The following is a 24,935-nucleotide window of genomic DNA, read 5'->3' on the forward strand; positions in this document are numbered from 1 at the left end:
ACAAGCAGTTTACGTCAGCGGTCGGCAAATCGAAATCCTCCTTTCTGAGGTTCAAACAATCATGAAACAAAGTCAGAAAAAGGTTTCAGTTTCACTTTTATTCAGTGGCTTTAGTCTTCAGAACAAACTGACGGGTTCTAAATTCAGTCATGATGACCGTAACATACGAAAACAATCACTGGGAATGTGCATATATAGAAAAAAACACAACACTATAATAACAGTGTTTATGATATTTAAGACTTCATGTTGGAAACATTGTTAGAAACCTCAATTTTTATTCTTTCAGGATGAAAAACATCCAGTCTGTCATAAAGCAACAATCCTGTTAAATTAATATGAGTAAAAAGCTTCAACATTCAGTCTGTTAATACTGATCCATCTGGCATAATAATGTGCAAGAAATACAACGTTCAGAGCAGATTGTGCCAAGCGAGTGGGTGAAAGTGCAAATGGATTTATGCAGCAGAAGAGAGAAAATAAACACATGAAATCAACTTTTGGTTTTAAAGCAGATTTAAGAAGAAATCCAGAAGCTTTGGAATCACTTGTTTAAGTTGGGGGGGATTTTATAAAGTTACAAAATGAACAGCAATAATTTGGGTTATTTAGAGAAAACAGTGGTTGGTTCATTTGTCAGTTTTTTCACCAAGTTATTCGTTCATTTATAAATGTAACAGTTTCACACTGAATATTTATCTGGAAATGGCTACATTTCTAGGTGAATAAATAACTTTGTGATATTTTCATCCGATAACAGGCTAAACTTCCAGATTAATTTCTGAAAGCAACTGTCCCTGTCTCCGGTATTTGTGCTGAGTTCATTTATTTTAAGGTTACGCACTGCAGATACACAAAATCTTTGCGTAGTTTCTAATGCAAATATCTTATTACACTAGAAGTAGGACAAAACAGATTTACAAGTAACTTTTCAGCAAGAAACAGGAGCTGGTTTTAAGTCAATAATTCCTAAATATTGATTAAAAAGGACTAGTTTTATCAACAGATTATTTCATTTAATTACATGGGGAAGATGTCTTGCTATAAGTGAAATAATGCCACTGGAACTAGCACATTTTAATCAATATTAAGGAATTATAAACTTAAAACAAGCTCCTATATCTTGCAGAAAAGTTACTTCTAAGTTAGTTTTGTCTGATTTGAAGAGGACTAAGATATTTGCGCTAGAAACTAGACCAAAATTAATTAGTAAGATTTTATGTTTTTGCAGTGCATCAACATAATATTGACCGTTAGACTCCTGTGGTCGAGCTGCAGCGCCCCCTGCAGTGCAACACCAGTCCATTCGTTTCACTTCCTGTTTTTAAAAACGAGCGGCTCTGAATCTTCAGCGCTTCTAGCAACAGACATCGAGAAATACCTTCAACCAGAGTCGGGTCCACTAGGAGCGCCCCCAGGTACAGACAGTGGTCTCCATGGCGACAGTGGTCCCCATCATCCAATCAGCCGGTGAGCTCGACAGGAAGCTCCCGGCTGCACAGCGCCTCCCACTGGCGGGCGAGCAGCGAGATCAGCCGCTCCCTGCTGTCGCCCCCCGGCACAAAGACGCACCACTGCACCTCGCCCTGGCCGCCGGCCACGCCCCCCGGGGGCGGAGCCTCCTCGCCGGCAGGGGCGAAGTGGTCCATGGTCAGGTGGCAGAGCAGGTCCGGACCCGGCAGGTCGTCAAACACCAGGGTCAAGGCCTGGGGGTAGGGCTGGTAGCCCAGCAGAACCCGGTCCAGGTCCCGGATCCGTCGGGCCTCACACAGCTGGTAGCGCCCTCTGCAGGACGGGGACGGAGGACAGCATGATGTAACCATGGAGACAGGAGGATAGAAACAAAGAACAGAGCCACTTCCTCAGAACAGTGTGTTAAGGACTTATTATCTAGGATATTATAATTTAATACAATCTGAGCTGGAATTATAAAGGAGATTTAGTTAAAGTTGTTGACCTTTAATAGAAGGGACTACATATCCCATAATGCCTCAGAAGGAGGAGAAGAAGACTTTAGATCGGGGGGCCCAAAGTCGGTCCTGGAGGCCCTGGAGGCCCGGCATCCTGCATGTTCTAGTCTCTCCCTGGTTTAACGCACCTGGATCCAATGATGGATCATTAGAGGCCTAAGAAGATCACTGACCTGCTGAAAATGTTGTTACTAAAACCAGGGACAGAACTAAACCGTGCAGGATGCCGGCCCTCCAGGACCGACTCTGGGCCTCCCTGCTTTAGATAGAGAGAGCTCCTACACTCAGTAAATCATAACTGTTATGATTTGTTCAGCCATTTTATTCACTAAAGTTCATCCAAATGATTGATCTGGCTCCTTCTCGTCTTTTAATTAGTCAAATATAATAATGATAATGATATACAACCAGGTGAGGCTAGATGTGAGTCACCTGGACATGTACATATAAAACCATTATGTATGTATGTATGTATGTCAGTTATGTCCCACCTGGACGGCGGCTCCTTGGCGAAGTCCGGCAGAGGGTAGCTGACGTAGTCCTCGTCCAGCAGGAACACGTCCGTCCCGGTGAGGACCAACGTCCGGGGCTGGAGGACCGGAGACCGCTCAGTGGACGGCTGGCTGGGCATCTGGACCTGCAGGACAGACAGAGAGGTTACCATGGTTACCAGGGTGCCACCAGGGGGCGGCAACCAGTCTGTGAAGCAGAAGTGTCCAAAGTGCGGCCCGTGGGCCATTTGTGGCCCTCTGGAGAATTTTGTGAGCTGAAATTATTATCCCAAAAGGTCAGAAACTGTGGGCCAGTATTATGATAACGCAATAGTGCAAAAATCCTTTTTTATGTTTTCTATTTGTAATGATTTACAATTTTGTTTTAGTTTTCTTACAAGAAAAATAAAACAAAAAGCACAAAAAGTTCATTTTTAAATACTTTTTGCTGCCTTCAACTGAAGGATTTTGCCCCTAGTGGCAAAAAGTTTGGACACCACTGGTCTACAGGAAGCCCCAGGAGGACAGAGGGTGTCCTTAGAGCGCTCGCTGATGAGAGGAGGCAGCTTCAGCAGTCCCAGAGCATGACACTGCCACCACCTGAAGATGCTCCCTAAGGGGTCCAGTTTGTCTCAGAAGACGTGTGGACTGCAGTTTTCACCTGGAAGACGAGCAGGTAGAGCAGGATGCTGCAGGAGGACGGAGGCGGGGCGCTGGCAGAAGTTTTCCTCTCTGACACGATGAAGGTCAGGTCGCCCATCTCCTCGTCGCTGGGGTAAATGAAGCGCACCCTGCTGCTGTGGACCAGCTCGTAGTTCTGCATCTTCCCTGCAGGGGGAGACACACAGTCAGATCTGGAGATCAGGGGGACGTGTCTCTGTCTGTCCTCTGGGTTACCAGTGAACTGGGAGTAGAAGTCCTGGTCGGATGGGTCGGGTTGGGGCGGACGCTGCTGCTGCTGCAGGCTGAGAGCCGCCATCAGCCGCTGCAGGAAGACGCCGGTCCCGTAGCCGTCCCTGCTGAGACAGCAGACCACCTGGTCCGCAGAGCGTCCTGCAGGGACACGGGGACAGGTAGGCCTTCACTGGACGGTAAATTGGTCCAAAGATTATTGCCATGAATAATAATATTGTTGTTTTGAGATCATTTTCAAGTGATAAAATAATAATGGTATTATAATGCAAAAACACATTATCACAGATCAATAAACTTTAAACTCTAATGAACATTTAACACTGGAAGTGGAAGAAATTTTAAATATCCCAAATAAATAAACAAAACAACAGAAACATCAAGGGCTGGACAATAAATCAATATCGCAATAGACACTAGATCAATATCAGTAGATAATAAATCTGACAGAATGTTATATAAAATATTCTCAGAACCACAAAGCATTCTGGGGGATGTAGGCAGAGGAAAGACTTCAGCTGCTTAACCTGGGCTAGCTAAGCCAGCTGGTGGCATCAACTCACTTACTCACTCTTTGGTTACCTAGCAACAACTTGTTGAGTAACTGGCACAGCAGCAGTTTAAGGTTTTGCCACATATCTGCTAAATAATAAACAACAGCAGCGCGGAGTGAAAACTGTGGAAATAACAGGTACGATCCGGCCACCATTTTGGAAATATTTCAGATATTTAAAACAGAAAACTAATCAATAATTATCGATATCAACTGACATGAAGCGCTTATATCATGATATGTCTTTCAGCTATAACAAAACAACAAATAAAATGAATTATGAAGTCACTTTAAACAAAATTGTCCTTAAAAAGAAAAGGCTAGTTGAGACCAAAGCACCAGACTGAAGACTTTAGTCAGAGAGTTTCTGGTAGAAAGAGAAAAACAATAAATTGTGCAAATGGAACTGAGATTGTTTCAATTTGCAATGCGATTAATTGACTTATCGGTTACTGCGACAGGCCCAGGGACGGGTCCACTCACCTACCACCCTGAAGTTCTGGTCAAACAGTCCCACGTTGACGGCCTGCAGCTCAGCCAGCCGGACGCTCAGGCAGCTGCAGAGACTCGTCTCGGCGTCCGTCCCTGAGGCGGAGACACACAGGGACAGTGGACATGAGGACACCGACATATAATCACCAGAACCGGTCCGCTCCTGGCGGTCCTACCTGAGTGGGGATGCAGCGGCGGGACGGAGTCGTCCAGCAGGAAGTAGATGGCCTCGGTGGACAGCAGCAGGCAGGAAGTGACCTCACTTCCTGGAGTCTTGTAGAGCAGCACAGAGAGCCAGCAGACATGCCTCAGCTCCTCGGCCTGCGACTGGGTCGGGGAAGAGAAGAACCATCAGAACCAAACGGACCTTCAATGGTCCACAAACACAACTGGCCTATTTTAGTTATTGATTAGTCTGGCGATTAATCGCCACATTCTGCAGATTTTTCATTTAACCGTTTTAGTCTTTTCATACAATATTACAAATTCAAATTATACTTTAATTCCTTTACTGAATCAGAAAATAAACATTTCCTTCCTAAAAATCAACAGCAGCTAAAAAAATAAATAAATACTTCTAACATCAACATGTGAAAACCGTTTCTGCTTCATTTAACATTAATACAGATCTGGGGATTATTTATTAGATTAATAAATAAATTTGCATGATTTATTTATTTTTTTCCCCCTCTTTCTATCAAAAACCTCATGACAAAAGTCTTTAATCTGGTGTCAAGTAGGACAATCTAGTTTAAAGAGACTATATAATTAATTTTATTTGTCGTTTCATTTGATATCTAAAATGCTTTGCAGTTCCAGTGTTAAATTTTCATTAGAATATAAAGTTCATTGATCTCTGAGGATGTTTTCTTACATTATTATACCATTATATCACTTGAAAATGGTCTCAAAATAACAATATTATCGTTTATCGCAATAACTTCTGGGACAATTTATTGTCCAGATACATTTGTTATTATGAAAACCTTTAATTATCAGGAGATTTTTCCAGAATGTGAAGCTAAAACTGCCACTAGAGGAGCTCCGATAGAAATGAATTCAAATTCAATTCAAATTTGAAAATACTTCGTTAGTCCCTAAGGGAAATTAAATACAGAAAATTTACAGACATAAATAAATTCACAGAATTTGTTTTTTAATCTTAAATAATAAATGTTTATAAGACTGATAAACAAGCCTCCAGTAGGTGGCAGCAGGGTTCCAATTAATTAACAAACTGATTGTTTAACTTATGACAATAAAGTCATAGCATTAGTAGAATGAAAATGCAATATTACCAGAGAAGTTGTACATTTGGAGAGTCATTTTAATGAGAAAAAGTTTTTATTTGAGGTGAGCAGCTCAGTCCGTTTGATTCTTCCTTCTAATCCTCTCAAGGTTCTGCTGCTGCTGATAATAATTTGGTGCTGATGTGTTAAAAGATTCAATGTTTCATTATTTTTAAAACAGATACTAACTGTAACTTCACAAGATGCTCAACCTTCCTCATTTTAACAAAGTTTCAAATAGTTCTCATAAAGTTAGGATTTATTCTTGTGCTCTAGTGATGAGAGGGGAGAGTGAGTTGTTTGAAACGCTTCACCTGAGCTACGTATCTGCTGAAGTAGGAGAGCAGCTGCTGGCCTCTGAGTCCGGCCAGGAGCTTCAGTCCAGGTGAGAGGCCCGGGACCAGGTGGGGCGGCGGCTGGTTCTCCTCATCTTGGAGTGTCAATGAGTCTCGACTGCAGAGAGAAACAAAAACATGAAATTATGTCATGAACAGACCGAAACATGCAGATTGGATTCATCTCATAAAACCCCATCCAAAGTGAGGCCACCAGAGGGCGCTAGGGGGCTTCAGACGGTTGGAGAGAAGATTAGAAAAAAGTGCAAAAATAAAATTGACTCAAACTTTTAGTTATCCATTTAATTCTCATTAAATTTAGTCTGTCTTTTACAACAGTGCATTAGGGTCCATGTAGATAGGAAAAAATAAATTTTCACCAAAAAAATAAAATTTTCTGGGGGGAAAAAAATTCATTTCTGAGTTTAAAAAGTTGAAAATTTGCTTGGAAAATTTACTAGAAAAAACTCTGATTAGTTTTAGAAATTTCAGATAAAAAGCTTAGTACTTTCTGACACTCAGTAGTTTTGAGATTAATCTCAAACATTCTGGTTTTTTTATTTTTATTTTGAACCCGACTCTGGTTGAAGGTATTTCTCGATGTCTGTTGCTAGAAGCGCTGAAGATTCAGAGCTGCTCGTTTTTAAAAACAGAAAGTGAAGTTTGAAAATTTGAAAAGTTATTGCGATAAATGATAATATATATAATACAATGATAATATTGTTAATTTGAGACAGTTTTCAGGTAATATAATGGTAATACATTCTCATATTAAATTCTAATGAACATTTAACACCGGAGCACATTTTAAGTATCCAAAATAAAAAAAATAAAAAACAGAAACAACAAATAAAACCAATTATGAAGTCTAAAACCAATTTAAACAAAATTGTCCTTGAAATAAGAGCTAGTTGAGACCAAAGCTCCAGACTGAAAACGTTAGTCATCAAATTGTTGGTAGAAAGAGAGAGAAACAATAAATCAATGGAAATTGAGCCGGATTTAATTTATAATGCAATTAATTGCATATTGCAACAATACACACCTGCTGCAGCCTGACTTCCTGTCGCTGCAGCAGCAGCAGGGCTCCTTGGTTCTGCAGCAGCCTGGAAACACAAGCAGCAGTCAGATGAGACGACCTAGTCGATTCTTTTCTCTGCAGTGACTTTTTAAAAATCTTTTTACTCTGCTTAACAAACTTCCAGCTAAGTCGTTTATTGTTAGTGTTTGCTGTGAAATTAGCTAATAAAGTCTGTAAGAAGCTATGAGGCATTTGCGCCCCCTAGTGGCACTAGCTGGTCCTCACCGGATCCGGCTGGGCCCAGGCAGGGCCTGCAGGGCCGGGGCAGCGCCACCACCTTCAGCCCCTCCAGAGAGGCTCTCCTCTGGCTCAGCTCCCCCAGGAAGGAGCTCCTGTCCTGGGCCAGAGGGAAGAGCAGCAGCAGCCTCCGACCTCCAGCCAGCAGATCCACAGAGTGGCTCCTCCTGGTGGAAACATGACGCAAGAACTCAGACAAACCCAGGATGAATTCACACCAGCCGTGTTTAAGTTGCTTTAATTCAAATCCAGTTTGCTTGTCTAGAAAGTTTGGTTCGTTTGGGGAGGTGTGAACGCTAATTAAACTCAACCAACACACCTTGGTCTCGGTTCGATTAAAGTGAACTCTGGTTCGGTTTGAATGCATATGCGAATGGCAAGCAGATCAGAGACTGCTCCAAAAGCAGGAAATGGACTACAGTGCTGGGAATTCTGGGTAAATACAGCCAAAACAAACATCCTAATCTAACACCAGAGAAGAGAAATCCTACGATCACTAAAATCTGAAGCTACAGCGTCTTTGTTTACATTTTTTAAAGAAGTAAGTTACGTTCAGCGTTTTATTCTGAGGTTTTTGTGTCGATTCCTTCGGTAGTTCTTGGAACAGCTCCCCCCCAGGCGAGGAGGGGAACAGGTCTTTCAATCAGTTTGGATCGTTTGACTCAGAGCAGCGTGAAAGAGAACCACAGCAGCTGGAAGTGAACAAATGTTTGGTGCCCAAACGAATCGGACCATCAGGTCTGAAAACAGCCTCAGAGAGTCGGGTCAGAACCTGAGGCAGTGCTGCGGGTCTGGACAGGAAACGCGGTCGGGTCCGTCTCCCATCTCTCTGTGGTCGGGGTGAAGGAGAACCGAGCTGAGAGCCAAACGGACCAGCCTGCACCAGGATGACGAAGAGGACGACAGGTGGACAGGGGGACGGTCCGTCCACGGCTGCCTGAAGTCCATCCGGAGAACCCAGAGGGTTCTGGGCGTGAGGAAGAGGAGCGACAGGAGGCCGGCGTCCTCTGGCCCGAGATCAGAGGAGAGCTGGGCGGAGCCTGAGGCCGGCGAGGAAGAGGAGGGAGAAGAGAAAGAGGAGCAGAGGATGTGGGCGGGGAATCCTCCCCGAGCTGAAAGACTCTCCTCCGCCTCCCAGGGGCTGAGGAGCGAAGGAGGAAGGAGCCGAGGAAGAGGAGGAGCTGGGAGGTCCGAGGGGTCCTAGAAGAACCAGAACCAGATGGTGAAACAAGGAAAATATACACCTGATGAAGGTTCTGACCCAACACGAAGGTTCTGACCCAACATGAAGGTTCTGACCCAACAAAATGGTTCTGACCCAACATGAAGGTTCTGACCCAACAAAATGGTTCTGACCTAACAAAATGGTTCTGACCAAACACGAAGGTTCTGACCCAACATGAAGGTTCTGACCCAACAAAATGGTTCTGACCCAACATGAAGGTTCTGAACGGGAGTCAAATTCAACTCAACATTTGAATCGGACCTCGGCGCTGTCTCTGACCTGAAGCAGCCCGTTCAGCTCGGTTCTGGCCTGTCGGACCTCCTCGGCCTCAGAGAAGATGAACCAGCGGTTCTGACCCGTTTTGATTCCAAACGAGAGGCAGCAGTCCGGCAGCTCGGCTGGGCAGTTCAGCAGAACCTGGGAGTATGGTACCAGCAGATCCGCCTGGAGACCCGACAGAACCTCCTCCACATCTGGACTCTGGTCTGGGCCTGAGGAAAGATCTGAAACATGATTACCCGAGCGGCACCAGCTGACCCAGATGGATCCAGACCAAAACCCAGTCAGAACCTCAGAGGTTAGATCAAATAAAACTGCAGGATGTTCTTCCTGGGAAATTAGTAACATTATAAACTATCCACAATATTTATATTTGCAATATTATTTATAACAAATCAATATTAATATTGTTATAATAGATAAAACAATAATAAAATATTTTAGATCATTATTTTAAACAACAATATCTTCTTTTCTCCAGATAAAGCTGGGTGTTTACCTCTCTTCTGATTGGCTGACAGGGAGTCATGTGACCAGAGAAGCAGCGCCAGCAGCCGGTCCGTCAGAACCAGACATGCCCCCCTCTGCTTCACCTCCTGGCCGACCAGGACACAGCAGCACCACAGAACTCTGCGAACCCGAACCTCCAGCTGTTCCTCGCTCGGCTCCTCCAGCCGGACGCCAGGCTCCTCCCCCTCCGGGAAGGGGGCGGAGCCAACCAGCTCCTCCCCAGAGTCATCCAGGCCCATCTCAAAGTAGCCGTCCCTGGAGCTTAGACTGCGGAGCAGAGGGAGGAAGCCATCTTGAAGTAAAGTCCAGAATTTACGCTGAGCAGCAGGAAGGGTTTCTAAAAACTGACAGAGTTCAGCTGCTTTCTTGGCTTTCATTAGAAATATTTAAACTGACAGAAACTTTGACATGTTTAATACTTTATAAAAAATATTATTTTACAAGTTTATTGAAACTGTCACTACGTCATCACAGTTTGCTGTCAGACGGATATTCGGTGAAAAAGATTGAGCTCTTCTGCTTTCTCCCAATGCTAACTATAAACAATCAATCAGAGTCAGGAGGCGGGTCTTAGCGCTGTCAATCATCCTCACTCTCCTCCTTGATCTCTGCTATGCTGCAGTTATCATAGCCTGTCATGAATGCTCAGGCTAGTTAGCATAGCCGCCATTGGTTCCTGTAACTGTAAGTTGCCATTACTACATTTAGCAGTGAGCACATGAGGATTATTTACAGCGCTAAGACTCGCCTAATGGCCCTGATTGGTTGTTTTTGGACGGGAGCAATTTATTTCTTCAGAGCAGAGCGGGGAGGCGTAGGAGATTATCTGCCTCATTTGTTTTTTAACAAATATGTAAAAAAAACCAAACATTCTTAATAAACTGCAGCCTTAAGTTCTGGATGTTCCAGACAGGTGAGAACTTCACACCTTTAGAAACATTCTGGTAAAAAACTGGAAGCAAAATTAATCTGACATTAAACAGAACAATTGAGCAAAGATTGAAGTTGCTGTTTTATTAAAGCATTAAATACTTTAACAAAAAGTGAAATAAATCAGTGAATAATTATAAATTCTCTGAGGGAAGAAAACAGAAAGCAACAGAGAGCGGATGAATCACCTGCGACCGCCGACGTCGGTGCTCTGCACTTCAGACCGAACGTCTTTGGAATCAGACCTCTGCTCTTCCTGCTCCTCTTCCTCTCCTCTCTTCGTCTTCTGCTCCCTCAGGATGGAGCCGAGCCGCTGGGAGAGCTGGGTACTGAAGTCTTTGTTGGACAGGGCGAATAGAGCAGAGGGGAGCAGCGGACAGCAGGTGGCGCTGCAGGCGGAGCAGCAGACCTCCAGGGGACTGGAAAAGCAAGCTGAGCAGAAACAGCTGGAAGAAAACAAAAACTGTTTAAAAATTAGGTTTACACGGCAGTTTCTGAGTTTTAAAAACATTAAATCACATTTCATTTGTTCTACTGATACGTTTGTGCGCTTTCAGATCACTGAGCTCCACTGACCAGACGGCTGCAGAGGAAGAAGCCGTGTTCGCTGTTGGGAGTGGCTGTTCAGGCTGGCTGACAGCAGAACGTTTTACCTACAGGAGAAAAAACACAGACAATAAAAACCCAAAAACCTCAGAGGGTCGCAAATGTCTCCACAGACCTGAGAGCTGACCTTTCACCCCATTTTAAGCGCTCATCACCATGCACCCCGCCAAAATATCCTAAATGGACACCATTAAGGAAGGAGAAACCAGTCAGAGTTTCTCTTAAATTAACCACTTCACTGAATTTATTTCTGAAATTTTGTAATTTAACATCTAACTTTTTTTAAAACTCTTTTTGTAGGATTGGATATAAATTCAGCCATTGAGAGGTTAAAGGTCATCATAAATATTGTTGCGGTGGAGGCCCTGGGCCTTCTAGTGGATGTAACACCTGAACATTTAGCATCATTTAAGGTGGAGTTTTATATTGATCAACATGTAAATATGCCAGATTTAGCCACAGATGCTAGTTAGCTTCACATCAGAGTCGCTCTGATCCAGTGCTAACTGCTCCAGCCTCGTGGTTGCCATGGTGATCAGGGGTGTCTGAGCCTCACCTGAGCAGGTTCAGCAGACAGGAGGTGTGTGTCGGCGATGTTGGGAGGGGGTTTGGCGTCCAGAGGGGGAGGGGTGTCAGGGGGGTCGGGGTCGTCCTCTCTGCTGGTCAGTCCTGAACAGAGACAAGCTGAAAACGTCAGTGGGAAGAGACCGGGTCCGTCTGGGTGGTCCAGCAGCTGATCTGACCCGGGGGGTTGGGCGTGATGTGATTGGTTCATACTCCCTCTGCCAAGCACAGCCTGATACATACATGATTACCTTGGCTGGGGCAGGACGAAGAGGAGGAAGAGGAGGAGGCAGGAGGAGCTGCAGACGCCCTGGAGTCCTCACTGATCTGACAACAGAGAGAGGAGGAGCTCAACCAGCAGCGGAGGAGATCAATGCTTCAGTCTTAGCTCGACTCTGATTCGCTACAGAGCCGAATCAGAGCCCGGTGAAAGGTTCTGATGCTGATCAGAACTGATCAAAAGCCCTAGATGAAAAACAACAAACTAAATAGAAAATTAATATTTCAGTCAATGACCACTGCATCATCCACAGAAGAGCTTAAAACTCTGACTTCCTGTTTACCTTCTTATCGCTGCTGCTCATGCGATCTTTGACCTCTTTGGCTTTCTGAATGGCTTTCAGCACTTCCACCGTGTCCAGCTCCTTCTCCGTCGTCGCTCTGCAGTCCAGGCTCACCTGACAACGACCAGGACACAACAGGTTACTGACAGGACATTTCCAAGGTTATTACAGTGACCCAGAACAAACAAAATAACAAAAGCTGAAACTGAGAACATTTTTTAAACATTTTAACTAATAAACACTAGCAAACACACTCTAAAACCTAATTAAAACTAACTGAATTAGACAAACAAAACACCACAATGAAATAAAGTTGCACTATAATGAAAAACCCAAAACTATTATAACACAGGAGACCTTCTTCTCATCCTCCTGTCAGGTGATTAATCTACCGGATTTAGACAGAAAAGCCTCCGATTCAGTCGGGTTCACGACTGAATCAGAACCAGGACCAGCTGGTTTAGAGGAACTGGGCCAGGAGAAGAGCCTACCTCTGCTGCCCGGTCCCCAAACTGGGCCAGAACCTTGGTTCTGTAGTCTGGGATGATGCACATGGGGTTACTGGACAGGTTGAGCTTCTCCAAGCAGGGCAGAGCTCCGATGTTCCTGATCTCCTCCAGCTGGAAAAACGCACAGAGCTCCACCATGAACAGGTTTCTACTGGAAACCATTAAACCAGATTATCGTAACTCAAAATGGAGGCAGAGACGTGTGGTCAGGGAGCAACAGTAAAATAGATGCTAACAATGATGAGAGAAAATCAATTTGTCCACTTTAAATTCGTTTTTCATTTCAACGTGTTTGTGGAAAGAGTCTGGAGCGAGACAGTGCAGTACTCTGCCTCACCTCTGGAGGCGCTGTGCCACGCGTTGAATGAAGCAGGAAGTTATTTCCATTCTCTTAACCAACACACTTGTTGGTGAAGTCATCCCAAGTGACTGATATTTGTGGACAGGATAAGTTAATGAAGATAAATGTAAGGTCATACACAATTTGCAATATTTATCTTAAAAGAAGGTCAGCTAAAGTAAAGAATTAAAATTTTAAGAAATCAAATTGACCTTATATTAAATATTCTTTGGTTTTTCTGGCTCTATTGTTGTTCTACTGCGGTTCCGATGGTTCGGGACGGATTCAAAAACAATTAAAAGCTTTAATCAGAAAAAGTAAAACTGAAATGCAAGCTTCTATAATGAACTTTGGATTTGTACACCTGATTCTAGAGGAGTTGATGCCTCACCAGTCATGAGCGTCACTGAATGGAATGGAGAGTCCATTACGCTAACCAGCTGTTAGCATAATGGCAGCTATGCTAACAGCAGGGTTACCTGTGCCAGTTGATTGTGGCTCAGGTCCAGGTTGACCAGAGAGTAGAGCTTGGAGAGGCCACTGAGCGTCTCCAGCTGGTTCCCCGCCAGGCTCAGCGTCTTGATGTTCCCCAGCCGCGTGTGAGCCGCCTCCAGGCTGCGCAGGCGGTTGTAGCTCAGGTCCACATGCACCAAGCTGTAGAGGTGCTGCAGGAAACAACAAAACAGGCGGCTCAGCGTCAGACAGGACCTGCGGTTTCGATGGTTCTGGACGGTGCTGGACAGACCTGCAGGTTCTCCACAGACGACAGCTGGTTGTAGCTCAGATCCAGGAACTCCACCTTTGGGATGAGTTTCTGCAAAGGGAAGACCATCAGCTCCACGCTGACACACACATACACTTCACACACACAGCAACGTTCACTACAATCCTACAGAGATTACAGAACTTCAACGTTTCCTTAAATCCACACATTGAACATCTTGACCTCTCTGGACGTTCCCTTCACTGGTCTGCAGAAAATAATGAACTATATCGGTGAGAGGAGAAATCAGTTGTTTGGGTCAGTCTGGTTTTGGTTCAAGTTCAACAAGATCAAGTTCAACTGTCTGGCAGGATGCTGGTCTTCAGGTTACCCATCATCCTGACCCCGCCCATCACCATGACCCCACCCATCATCATAACCCCGCCCATCACCATGACCCCGCCCACCCACATGACCCCACCCATCATCATAACCCCGCCCATCACCATAACCCCGCCCACCCATTATCATAATCCCACCCACCCATTATCATAACCCCGCCCGCCCACATGGCCCCACCCATCCAGGAAGCAGTCTGCAGAACTGTCCAGATGTTTTCCTTTTCTCCACCAGTGAGCTGAATGATCTGGAGAACATCTGGAGGAAAATATCTGACAATCTGACTCCAAACTTCAGTTTGAAGGACAGAACAATAATAGAACCCGGCTATTGCACAGTTTCTATATTTCCACTGACGCCCAACGTATCGGTTTATTTTATAGCTTAACGTCACATTTAAGGTGGAATAAAATTATTGCTGACCAGGAGGATGAAACTTCCAGATCCTTTGTGATCAACTGGATTATTTTTGATTAATCTTTAAATAGATCATAGTTTACAGGATTAGGCTCAAAGAGATTCTGAGGTTTCATTAGTTTTCAGGTCAGGTTAATCCTGACCTACTAGACTAACTCAGGGTTAGGTGAAGCTAGGCTAACCCTGACTCACCACTGAGTCATCGACGGCGCCGATGCGGTTGTGGCTCATGTCCAGCGTGGTCAGGTGTCTCCAGATAGGAACCAGCGCCGTGACAGGACAGCCAGGCTCCGCCCCCTCAGGTTCCCACTGCGGGAACTCGCTGGCCTCTGGGACGAGGACGGACTGGAGGGAGGGAAGAGATCACAGGTTCAGGTTCTGGAGCATCTGGACCCAGGCTCCAGGTTCTGGCTTCAGGTTCTGGACTGGCTCACCATCATGGACCCAGTAGAGCGGTGGAGGTTCAGTGTAGCCAAGCTGGCCCTCAGGGACGGCAGGCCCTGGATCTGCTGCGAGCTGCAGTCGCTGATCTGAAGATGGAGACGGAGAGACGCTTTCAGCACAAACATGATCAACCTCTCTGTGACGTCGTTGGAACTTTGAAGAACATCAGGAGTTAAATGTTCTCAGATCTCACGCCGGTTGTCCTGCTGAAGCATTGTGGGAGCTGAAGTTACCTCAATCTGCAGCAGGGACTTGAACACTGACAGGTCGAAGGGGAGACTGGTCTCCTGGATGTTACTGGTTCCTACTGGACCTCTGCTCCCTGAAATCTGAGCAGAACCAGAACCTGCATGAACACCCATGCACTCTGCAGCAAGAACACGCAGTGAGGCGGCAATACCTTGAGGTAGCGCAGCCTGCAGGTGAAGTCCAGGATGTGTCCCAGGTCCGTTCTGGCGTCTCCGCTGAGGCAGGTGGGCGTGGCCAGGCGGAGCTGCTGGGAGACGGAGTAAAGCTGGAGCGGACGCAGGGAAAACACCTCTCCTGCCTGCAGCAGCTGCTCCCCTGCAGCACAGAGACACAGCAGCTAGATGTAACCAGCATTTCACCAGCAGATCCAGAATTTTCCAGTGGTTCTGCCTCTTTGTCTAAAAACGGTGTAAAATGGTTCCTCTGACCTTTATGGAAGAGCTCCTCCGCCAGCGCTGCTGTGATGCCATTAATCTCCTGAAACAAGAGATCCAAAGGATTTAATTTAGGATTTAACAACAAGAGCCAGAAATCAACCATCAGTTGGAAAAACATCACAGAGAGAAAAGGAGAACTGATAGCCAGCAGTCCCCTGCCTGACAGCCACATTTTCAGTCTGACCTTCTGCTTTTGGTTCAACTTCAAGCTGTTATGAAACAGGAAGACAATAAAACAGTTTGGTTGTTTTGTAGCAGAGCAGCTCCATGTTCTCACATTGATAGAGACTTCCTTTGACACTAGGGGGCGTTGTGGAGCAGAGAAAGAACATAATCCGGACACATAGGAGAGATTTTACCACAAAAGTCTAATTTAAACTAATTTGTGAGAAAAAGTGCCAGAACATGTCTTAGATTGAGGTGGTAACTTTAAAAAGAAGCTCATCTGGACATTTTTATAAGTGTTATGGTAGAACTAGGTTCATTCCTGGACCAGAATATGTCCGGATTGGGAGTCTGGATCCGGTTCCAGGTGAGTCCGGACCTGAGAAACGTTCTACCCTGTTAATCCGGTTCTACCAATAACACTGAGAAAAGTATACTTGATGTGTTGCTCTGAGATTTACATCAATCTCAGAGAACTTTTGCCGTTTGTGTCGCAGATTTCTGACTTTATAAACTGAAAACTTTTTTTTTGCAACTTACAGATTTTCCAATATTAGAGAATATCTTGGTTTTTAACATCAAAAGTCTTAATCGGGAAAATATACTTTTTATGCAAATTCCCAACATCAGTCTATATCCAAGTTTTTATCTTGTATATATGGGAAATTAATCTTAATTAATTATTATTATTGGTGAATTAAGTTCTTTGTGGTCGCATTGTCTCTTTTTGTTTGACCAACATTGGGCATAAAACACTAAAAATAACATTAAAGAGGCAATATTATGCATTTTGCAGGGTCATAGTGCCACATTATAACACAAACATGTTACCTTCAGTTGCTATAAAAATGTTATATGTATATCAAATATGACTAAAACATTTTACTTTGGTACTCTGTGACTGCAGCTCTAAGGAGAAGCTGCACCTTGTAGGTGGGGCTAGGTCCAGTCAGGTGTTTTGAAGGTGTTGCCACAGAGATGAAAGGATTTCTCAAACATGCATGAAAGAATCAAAGCACCAGTTCAGGTGTGGTTTTGATCAGGGAATAGCATTATTGCATGATGCAATGCTTAAAAAAGTTGATTTGAGTTATTTTTTTAAACTGGAGCAGGACGTTTTCTGTCAGCCATGACCAAACGAGCTGGTCGTAGTCCACCTGATCAGGTGATACTCACATAGAGGTGGAAGTGCAGGAAGTAGGCGAGCGGAGCGGGCGTGGCCTCTGGAAACTGCTGCAGCAGCGTCTGCAGGTAGAGCTCCAGCTCCTTCTGCCGCCGCTCCACGAGACTCTTGGAGTTCTTCCCCAGGATCTTCTTGGGAGGAAGCAGATGGCGGTCCACCTTCTTTTCTGCCGTCAGCTGCAGATTCAGGAGGAAAACATAGACAATGCTACAGTTTGACGCCTTTCTCCTCAAATCCAGGCAAATCACAGTCCTCAAAGTGTTCAACAGTTACACAACAAACAATAATACAACTGAAAACTATGGGGTTGAGATGGGAGGGGAAAGTGTTAAAGCTGCAGTTTGTTTTTATAAAAAAAAATATGTTTTTACATATTTGTTAAAACTGTCACCATGTCCTGGGCTGTTGCTCACCTTCTCATGCAGCTCGTAGAAATCGCTGTAGCGGTGCTTCACCGTCCACCGGTGCAGACCGTCCGTTACATCGATGATGTAGACCTGAAGGGAAACAACAAAGCCGTCTCCATGGTTACTGCATCAAAACACAGCAGATCTGTTTAACTGTTAAGCTAATCTGATGCTTGGTTGGTGCTGCATTGATGAATCACTGCCTTAACGCAACGTGGCATGCACCCTGTGGTTCTGCTGAGGTTCTGGAAGTTCAGAATGATTTGGACTGGTGATTGTTGCCTCTGGTGACCTTTAACATCCTATTAACGATTTCATCTAGCGGTCCTTCTGGATCTCTAAATGAAATCCTAAATGCTTTGGGATTTCATCCTAATCTGATCTGAGAGAAAACTTTGGACCACTGAGCAATGCAGGACAGTCTTTGGCTCTGGAATGTAAGAGCTGTCTTGGATTGGATGCCTCTTTTTCCTTCCATTGAACTTTCCATTAATGTACTTGCATAAAGCCCAGTTCATGCTGAGCTTTATGCATAAAAAAAGCCCAGCTTCTCCGCTAACTGACCGTTTGTAGCTTCCCCTCCTTATGGAGAGTCTCACTGAGCGTCTGCTGCCTTTCCCGTGATTTTAAGAACCATAACTCAATGTTTTAGTCTTTGAAATCTTGTTTTATTTGCATTATTTAATATTACAAACTTGTGATAAACTAGATTTGATCCTTCCTGTAACTGTAAGCGTTAATCGTTAAAATGTAGGAAAATAAACAGGAGAGCTACGTCACTGTGTGTAATGTAGCCCTGATGCCTGTTTCATTAATCGAGACCAAATGTGTTACCATGACAACGGCAGATCTAAAGCCTCCGAGAGGGGCTGAAGGGCTGAAGTCTGTCTGAATGTTTCCTTTAGCATCGGTGCTGCTACAACCCCAGCTAGCAGCCGTACCGTGTAGCTCTCCACCAGCTCCGAACCGACCACAGTCACCTTCCGGGCCGGAACCGCCTCTGGAAAAGGGCCGTGCTCCATCCTGATCTGCGGAGAAACACGCCGAACCGACTAGAGCGTTTAAAAAGCCGACATTTAATTAAAACCGCGTCACAGAGAACCCGCCGCCATGTTTGTTATGATGCAGCAGCTGCTGACCGCTTCAAAAAACTTTATTAACAATTCTTTTGACAAACAGGAAGTTGTTAAACTGGAGTCATGTGATTTGTTTTCTTGTTTCTGTGTCTGTTGGCTCTGAAACGTATTTTGTTGGTTTATTCTGCTTTTGCATAACTTTGACTTTGTTGTTCTTGTTAAATGTTTAATGGTCGATGTGGCCGCATGATGCACTTTAAGCAGTTTAATAAAGTTTTTCACTTAAAGAGCCTTCTGTGTCATTTCTGGCTTTTTATCCTTTTTCTAAATGTATCTTAAATACACTATTACTGCAATTTGATTTCTATTTTTATTTATTTATTATTGATTATCTAATTACTAACAATATTAGACCCGTGTTGTAGTATTGCAACATCAAACAACAAAAAGTTATAATGTTAATTTTTCTTCTTCTTCTTCTTCTTCTTCTTCTTCTTCTTCTTCTTCTTCTTCTTCTTCTTCTTCTTATTCTTATTCTTATTATTATTATTATTATTATTATTATTATTATTATTATTATTATTATTATTATTTTTGATTGAACTCTATTGTTCGGATTAGATAACGCAAACCGAGCAACAAAGACCACTACTCCTGAACTCAGCAAGATCTCAGTGACCTAGATTAATGGAACAAGAAGAAAGTAAAAAAATAAGAAAATGGTCATTGCAATATCTAAAACGTGTGTACATGTGTCATTTTTGTGCAACACTTGCACAAAATGCAAAATACATCATGTTTTATGTTACATTTAACTTTACAACATTTCCATCAAACCTCCCAAAAAAACAAAATGAAATGAAAACGTCATATTTTATTCTCCAAAATAGAAAACCATTGCACGACTGAACTTCTTTTTGTCGCGTTTATTTACTCCTCCAGGGTTAAAGGTGAATTTCTAGAGCTCACTATAAACATGTCTCTGAGCGGGTATTCATGCTTTTACCCACCCTGCGGTTTCACGGATGTTTTTAAAGTGGAGTAATAAATTCCAACCGCGTGGTGGCGCTGCTGGAGCAGGGACGGGACAGAAGGCATCTGTTCTGAGGAAGACTTTTCTTTTGTCTTCAACATGCCCCCTGCTTGATTCATCGGTTGACCTGGTTTCTGATTCATCTTCTCAGCTTTATATTTTGATGATTACTATCATCAAACTTGTTGTTAATATTACACATCAAATATGCTGGTCAATATTCCAGTTATTATGGTTCAAAAGCAACTCTAAACAAGTGATTAGTCTTGATTTAAAGGACTCAGTGTTTCTGCTGATTTGCAGTTTTCTGGAAGTTTGTTCCAGATTTGTGGAGCATAGTAGCTGAATGCTGCTTCTCTCCGTTTGGTTCTGGTTCTGGATGCAGAGCAGAACCAGAAGACCTGAGAGGTCTGGAAGGTTGCTATGACAGCAGCAGATCTTTAAGCCGTTCAGTGATGTATAAACTAACAACAGTATTTTAAAGACTATTATCTCAGTGAAGGACTTTAGAACTGGTTGATATGCTCTCTCTTCCTGGTTTTAGTCGGAACTCCAGCAGCAGCGTTCTGGATCAGCTGCAGCTGCAGGATTGATTTTTTAATTTGGCCTGTTGCAGTAATCAATGCAACTGAAAATAAACTCATGGATGAGTTTCTGTAAATCTTGGTGGGACATTAAGCTTTTAGTCCTGGAAATGTTCTTCAAGTGATAAAATTACGACTTTGTAACTGTCTTTATGTATTTCTGAAGGTTCAAAACCAGATTTTAGGCCTGATCTCCAGTTTCTAGCTGTAATAACTGAAGCTGCATGCTGACTCTATATCATTCGTCTTTCGGTCCACAGATAATAACTTTAGTTTTGTTATTTCCAGTATTTTTATACAATGTCTCTGAATTTTAAAGTATTACGAATAAAAAGTTTATTAGTTAGTTCACAACGTCCCACTTTATTAATAAACATAATAGCTTAATGAAAAGTTTCAGTAGTTGCTTAATTTGCAGATTTAGTAGACGGTGCTCTAATGTGCTGCAGCAGCCACAGAGCTGCTGGGTTGTTGTTGTCAGACAGGATGGGGGGGGAGCTGTGGATCAGATTACAGCAGCTATAACCGAACCGGACTGAACCATCATCAGGCTGCAGGGGGAGTTACGCTCTCTGATGGAGACAAACAGCTCCATCCGTCTGGGTCCAGAGGTCCAATTCTCAGCAGATCCACTGCACTGAGACCTTTGACCTTCTGTCATGTTCAGAGGGTTAAGCCTCGACCGGAGGAGCCTGAAGGCACCGCCCCCCTCCCTCTGCAGGAAGTGGACCGGTCCAGCTCTTTATGCTGGCTGTGAGGAGGAGGAAGAGACACATCCAGTCCTGTCAGAGCAGAGAGCATTACACTCCCTGACCGGACTCCAAGCAGTCCGACGTTCCCTGAACGCCTCATCAGTTCACTGCATTCACTCTGCACCCGATCCAGCAGCTGATCCAGCCTTCAGACAGGAGAAGAAGAGACATCAGGGGGGGCAGAGAGTCAGACCAGCAGGCAAGCTGCTGCTGCAGGCGGAAGAAGAGCGGGCGATGCACCAGCCAAAGCCAGAGGTCAAGAAGAAAAGAGCCAGAGTGGTGAAAAGGTAGAGCGACAAAGAGGAGGGTCAGCCGTGATCTGAAACAGAAGCGATGTGAACAGGAGGAGGCGGCGAGAAACATAAGAAATGCTCTCAGAGATCATGTGTAGGAGGATCTTCCAGCAGCAGAGGCGGCAGGACGAGAAGCTGAGGGACGCCGACGTCCGCAGGAAGAGCGGCGAGACGCCCGGCTGGACGGCCGGCTGGACCAAGACCTGCAGCGGCCGCCTGCAGAGCCGGAGACAGGGGGGGCCCAGGGCGCGCCTGCCCCGCCATAAGCCCCGCCCCCATCGCCCGCAGCGCCCCCGCAGGCTGCTGCGGTCCCTGCGTCCGGTCAACATCCAGGGCAAGGGGGCCCGGGGCATGCAGGCTCCCCAGAACACCAACCAGTTTCTGATGCAGGAGAAGTACCAGATGCAGCAGCTGCGCTCCGACTCGGTGGGTGGCGACAGCGGCTGCAGCTCCGACAGCGACCTGGAGCTCACCGACATGGACTCATACCTGGGCGTCCTGGAGAACGCCAGGGGCGGCCTGTTGGACGGCCCTGAGCTGCCGCCGTCGCCAGGACCACCAGGGCCGCGCGTCTTCCTGCAGGAAGACAGCGTCCAGTACGTCCCCTCGGAGGACGACTTGCAGCTGAGCCACAACTTCATGCAGAGGGACTTCGCTCAGTTCTGTGACTTCCTGGCAGCGTGAGGACGACCTTGTGACCGTAGGAGGCGCTGTTGCATTTTAACTCAATGCTTAAAAAAGGGGGGGGCAGGGGGGCAAACACAAAAGAATAAAATACAAAAATAAAACAAACAACAAATAAACAATATCTGATCACTAATATTATGACTACCTTTGGAAATATTTACATAGACTTGTCACAAAAACCAATTTTGCTGGATGATAAATTGTCCGAGAAGTTATTGTGATAAACGATAATATTGTTACTATAAAACCATTTTCAAGTATTTTAATGCTAATGGCATAATAATGCAAGGACACATTCTCAAAGATTAAATTCTAATGAGTATTTAACACCAGAACTGAGAGACATTTTAGATATCCAAAATAAACAAACAAAACAACAGAAGCAGCATCTGAAATAATTTATGAAGTGTGTAAAAAATATTGTCCTTCACAAAAGAGACCAAAGACTTTTGTCACCCAGTGTTTGGTAGAAAGAGAGAAAATGGAATCTTAATTTATTGTGTGATAAATTGATTTATTGCAGCACAAAACAATTAAATACTTGAGAAGTAGAGTTTAGTATTTTACTATAAGTTACAGCTGGTCAGTTTCCGATAAGAGCTTTCATATTCAGTGACTGTATATAATCTTTGTGGTCAAATGTTACTTATGGTTCTTTTTTTGTTTTGTTTTTTATTTTTCCTTTTGCATTTGTTTCCACCCCCTGCAAAGGTTACGTTTGTGTTAAAATGCAACAGCTCCTCTTATGGTCACAGAATATGGTGCCGTCCAGTTTACTGTCCTCACTGAGTCAGAATCTGACCGGACTCTAACCGAACAGAACCAAGATGAAGCTGAGTTATTGTTTTCTACCATTTTTATTTGTCTTGTCCTGTCTTTGCTGTGGACATTTGGACATAAACGTCTCCGGTCTCTGAGGCGTCTCTGTCTCTTGATGTTAAACACAAAAAGAAATGGTGGGCATGAGCCCCAACAGCCAATCAGCATCCAGCTGGCCAAATCAGGCTCAGATGATTGGCTGATGAGAACTCTGTGAAGCTTTTTACTGTATGCAGAATGGAAATAAATAAATGTTTGTTATTATGACTATCTTTGTGGATTTACATGAGTGCAAATGATGAATTATTACAACAATAAAATTGTAACATTCACATAAAACCAGTTATAGAGCTTTAAAACTCCCAAATCTTCAAACTCAAGACATTTAAGGCACAAAAATTATTACAAATATTTCATCAACATAATAAAAATAACATTAAAAAATAAATACATAAAAATCCTGAACACTTGACGACCAAGCTATGAGGAATAAACAGATTTTGACCATCTACATCTGATATTTATATATTCATAATTCACATAATTGGATATATGAAAAGCATTAAAACGTTTTTCTGGCTTCTCTGACTTAAAGGGCCTGTATTATGTCAAATTGACTTTTTTGAGCTTTGCATAATTCTAGTATGAAAATAATGTTATTTCCTCAAAAACATAACTGGACTGTTGCTTTGATTCTTTCATGCATGTTTGGGAAATCCTTTAATCTCCATGGCAACCATTCAGCTGTGCAAAACAGCCAGGTGGATCTCGCCCCGGCTTTCAGGTGTAGTTCCTGCTCTGAGCTGCAGTTTCCAAGCTTCTGCCTCACAAAGCAAAGAAAAAGAAAAAATGTTGCTAAAGGGCTAACAGAGGAGCAATGTGGTGAAGACTTCCTGAAGGTGGAGTTTCAGAAAGAGCAGGAGTTTTTAAAGAGACAGAAACCCAATTTCAACACGTTAAATCAGGAAGCAACATTTATTTTAAGTCATATTTGATATAATAGAGCATTTTGATAACAACTGATTTGATTGTGCTATAAAATGGCCCTATGTGCCTGGAAAATATATAATAAGGGGTTAAGCACAACCCACATATGGAGGCCTTAGTCCTCGACGTGGCTGTTGCAGGTTCGATTCCCGACCTGGCGACATTTGCCGCATGTCCTCCCACTTCTCTCATTACCCATTTTCCTGTCAATTCACTGTCAAATAAAGGCCACTAGAGCCAATAAAACCTTTTAAAAAATAATAATGCTCCTTTAAAGTTATTTTTGGTGCTTTAAATGGGGTTAAACACTGAAGGTCATGTGATCATCTACAGATAAACATTTAGTTGTTGGCAGCAGTGGCTCTGCTAAACACAATGGCAGACCAGGTGCATGAAGAGAAAAAATTAGAGAGCAGAAAGTTAAAAATAACAGCAAATGATGCTAATTGGAGAGTAGTAGGAGAAAGTGGCAGAGTGAGGAAAAGAAAATGGTCCGTTTGTCCCAGCAAGCAGACCTGCAAGCAAACCTGCTGCTGGCAGGTTTGACCTCTTCAGCACGACCTCTGACTGTCGAGTGGATCACACACACACACACACACACCCCCCCCACACACACACACAGTGACCCAGGCTCTGTTTGTTCTGCTGCTTATCTAATCTCGTTCAGAGACTCCGGGTCTCTCCACTACAGCAGTGGTGTCCAAACTTTGTGCCACGTGGGCCAAAATCCTTCAGTCGTAAGCAATTGGAGCACCAAAAAAAGTATCTTAATATTAACTTTTTGTGCTTTTTGTTTTATTTATTAATAATAAACTAAAGTCAAATTGTACATCATACCAGATAGAAAACATAAAATGTTTTCTGCAATTCTGTTGTCAAAAAACAGGCCCATAAGTTTTGATTATTTTAGGACTTATTGCATTGCGTTTGAGTAAAGGTAGTTCAGTGTTTGTGGTTCTGCTTTCTCCACATCTAAGACCAATGAAGAAAAGCTGTTAAGATGTTATTTATCTGTAAAAAAAATACATTTTGGTCTACAAGATGAAAACGTGTCCATTTCCTATGCTTACATTTAGATCCAGGGCCACAGAAAATGAGATCTAGATCTCAACGGGGTTTACCTGGTTAAATAAAGGAACTGAAAAAATCTTTCAGAGTGCAGCAAAAGGCCCCTGGGCCACACTTTGGACACCCCTGCACTACAGCCCTGGTTGTTTCACGGCTTCTGCTTTGTGAGCCAAGCTGTTGCAATGTTTCATTTGTGTGTCAGCTGCCTCTGTAGACAGGAAGTGAAGTTGATGTGATGAACAAATATCAGAAATGCTGTGTGTGTCTGGGGGGTGCTTGTGGGGGTGTGTGTGTGTGTGGGACACACTTTCTCTGCTAACCACGCTAGCAGAGATCTGCAGGCAGA

The 24,935-nt window shown here is 43.9% G+C and overlaps 2 protein-coding genes across 5 annotated transcripts; one reads left to right on the forward strand and one right to left on the reverse strand.

The window, feature by feature from the left end:
• Positions 1-1,159: 1,159 nt before the first annotated feature.
• nisch (nischarin) lies at positions 1,160-18,424 on the reverse strand. Of its 4 annotated transcripts, XM_023325185.1 has the most exons (28): positions 18,232-18,424; positions 17,297-17,380; positions 16,877-17,059; positions 15,527-15,575; positions 15,250-15,413; positions 15,083-15,178; positions 14,840-14,935; positions 14,598-14,750; positions 13,632-13,700; positions 13,366-13,551; positions 12,529-12,657; positions 12,038-12,151; positions 11,726-11,801; positions 11,467-11,579; positions 10,881-10,957; positions 10,493-10,750; positions 9,364-9,641; positions 8,865-9,076; positions 8,133-8,560; positions 7,349-7,527; positions 7,088-7,148; positions 6,022-6,160; positions 4,595-4,745; positions 4,410-4,511; positions 3,359-3,514; positions 3,123-3,289; positions 2,462-2,607; positions 1,160-1,785 (listed from the first exon to the last, which is right to left on the reverse strand). In XM_023325185.1, exons 1-28 carry the CDS (start codon positions 18,310-18,312, stop codon positions 1,464-1,466), a joined length of 4,269 nt encoding a protein of 1,422 aa, XP_023180953.1. In that variant the 5' UTR covers positions 18,313-18,424; the 3' UTR covers positions 1,160-1,463. The 4 variants fall into 4 exon arrangements, with proteins under 4 accessions (XP_023180953.1, XP_023180954.1, XP_023180955.1 ...); XM_023325186.1 differs by lacking the exons at positions 1,160-1,785; positions 2,462-2,607; positions 3,123-3,289; ... (8 more) ...; positions 9,364-9,641; positions 10,493-10,750 and adding an exon at positions 11,038-11,086; XM_023325187.1 differs by lacking the exons at positions 1,160-1,785; positions 2,462-2,607; positions 3,123-3,289; ... (9 more) ...; positions 10,493-10,750; positions 10,881-10,957 and having other exon boundaries at positions 11,492-11,579; positions 11,718-11,801.
• Positions 18,425-20,393: 1,969 nt separating this feature from the next.
• On the forward strand, positions 20,394-22,804 carry LOC111612337 (coiled-coil domain-containing glutamate-rich protein 1-like). Its single transcript, XM_023353398.1, has one exon. It carries the CDS (start codon positions 21,104-21,106, stop codon positions 21,710-21,712), a length of 609 nt encoding a protein of 202 aa, XP_023209166.1. The 5' UTR covers positions 20,394-21,103; the 3' UTR covers positions 21,713-22,804.
• Positions 22,805-24,935: the final 2,131 nt, after the last annotated feature.

This window comes from Xiphophorus maculatus, chromosome 20, assembly GCF_002775205.1.
Source record: "Xiphophorus maculatus strain JP 163 A chromosome 20, X_maculatus-5.0-male, whole genome shotgun sequence".
Classification (NCBI taxonomy): domain Eukaryota; kingdom Metazoa; phylum Chordata; class Actinopteri; order Cyprinodontiformes; family Poeciliidae; genus Xiphophorus; species Xiphophorus maculatus.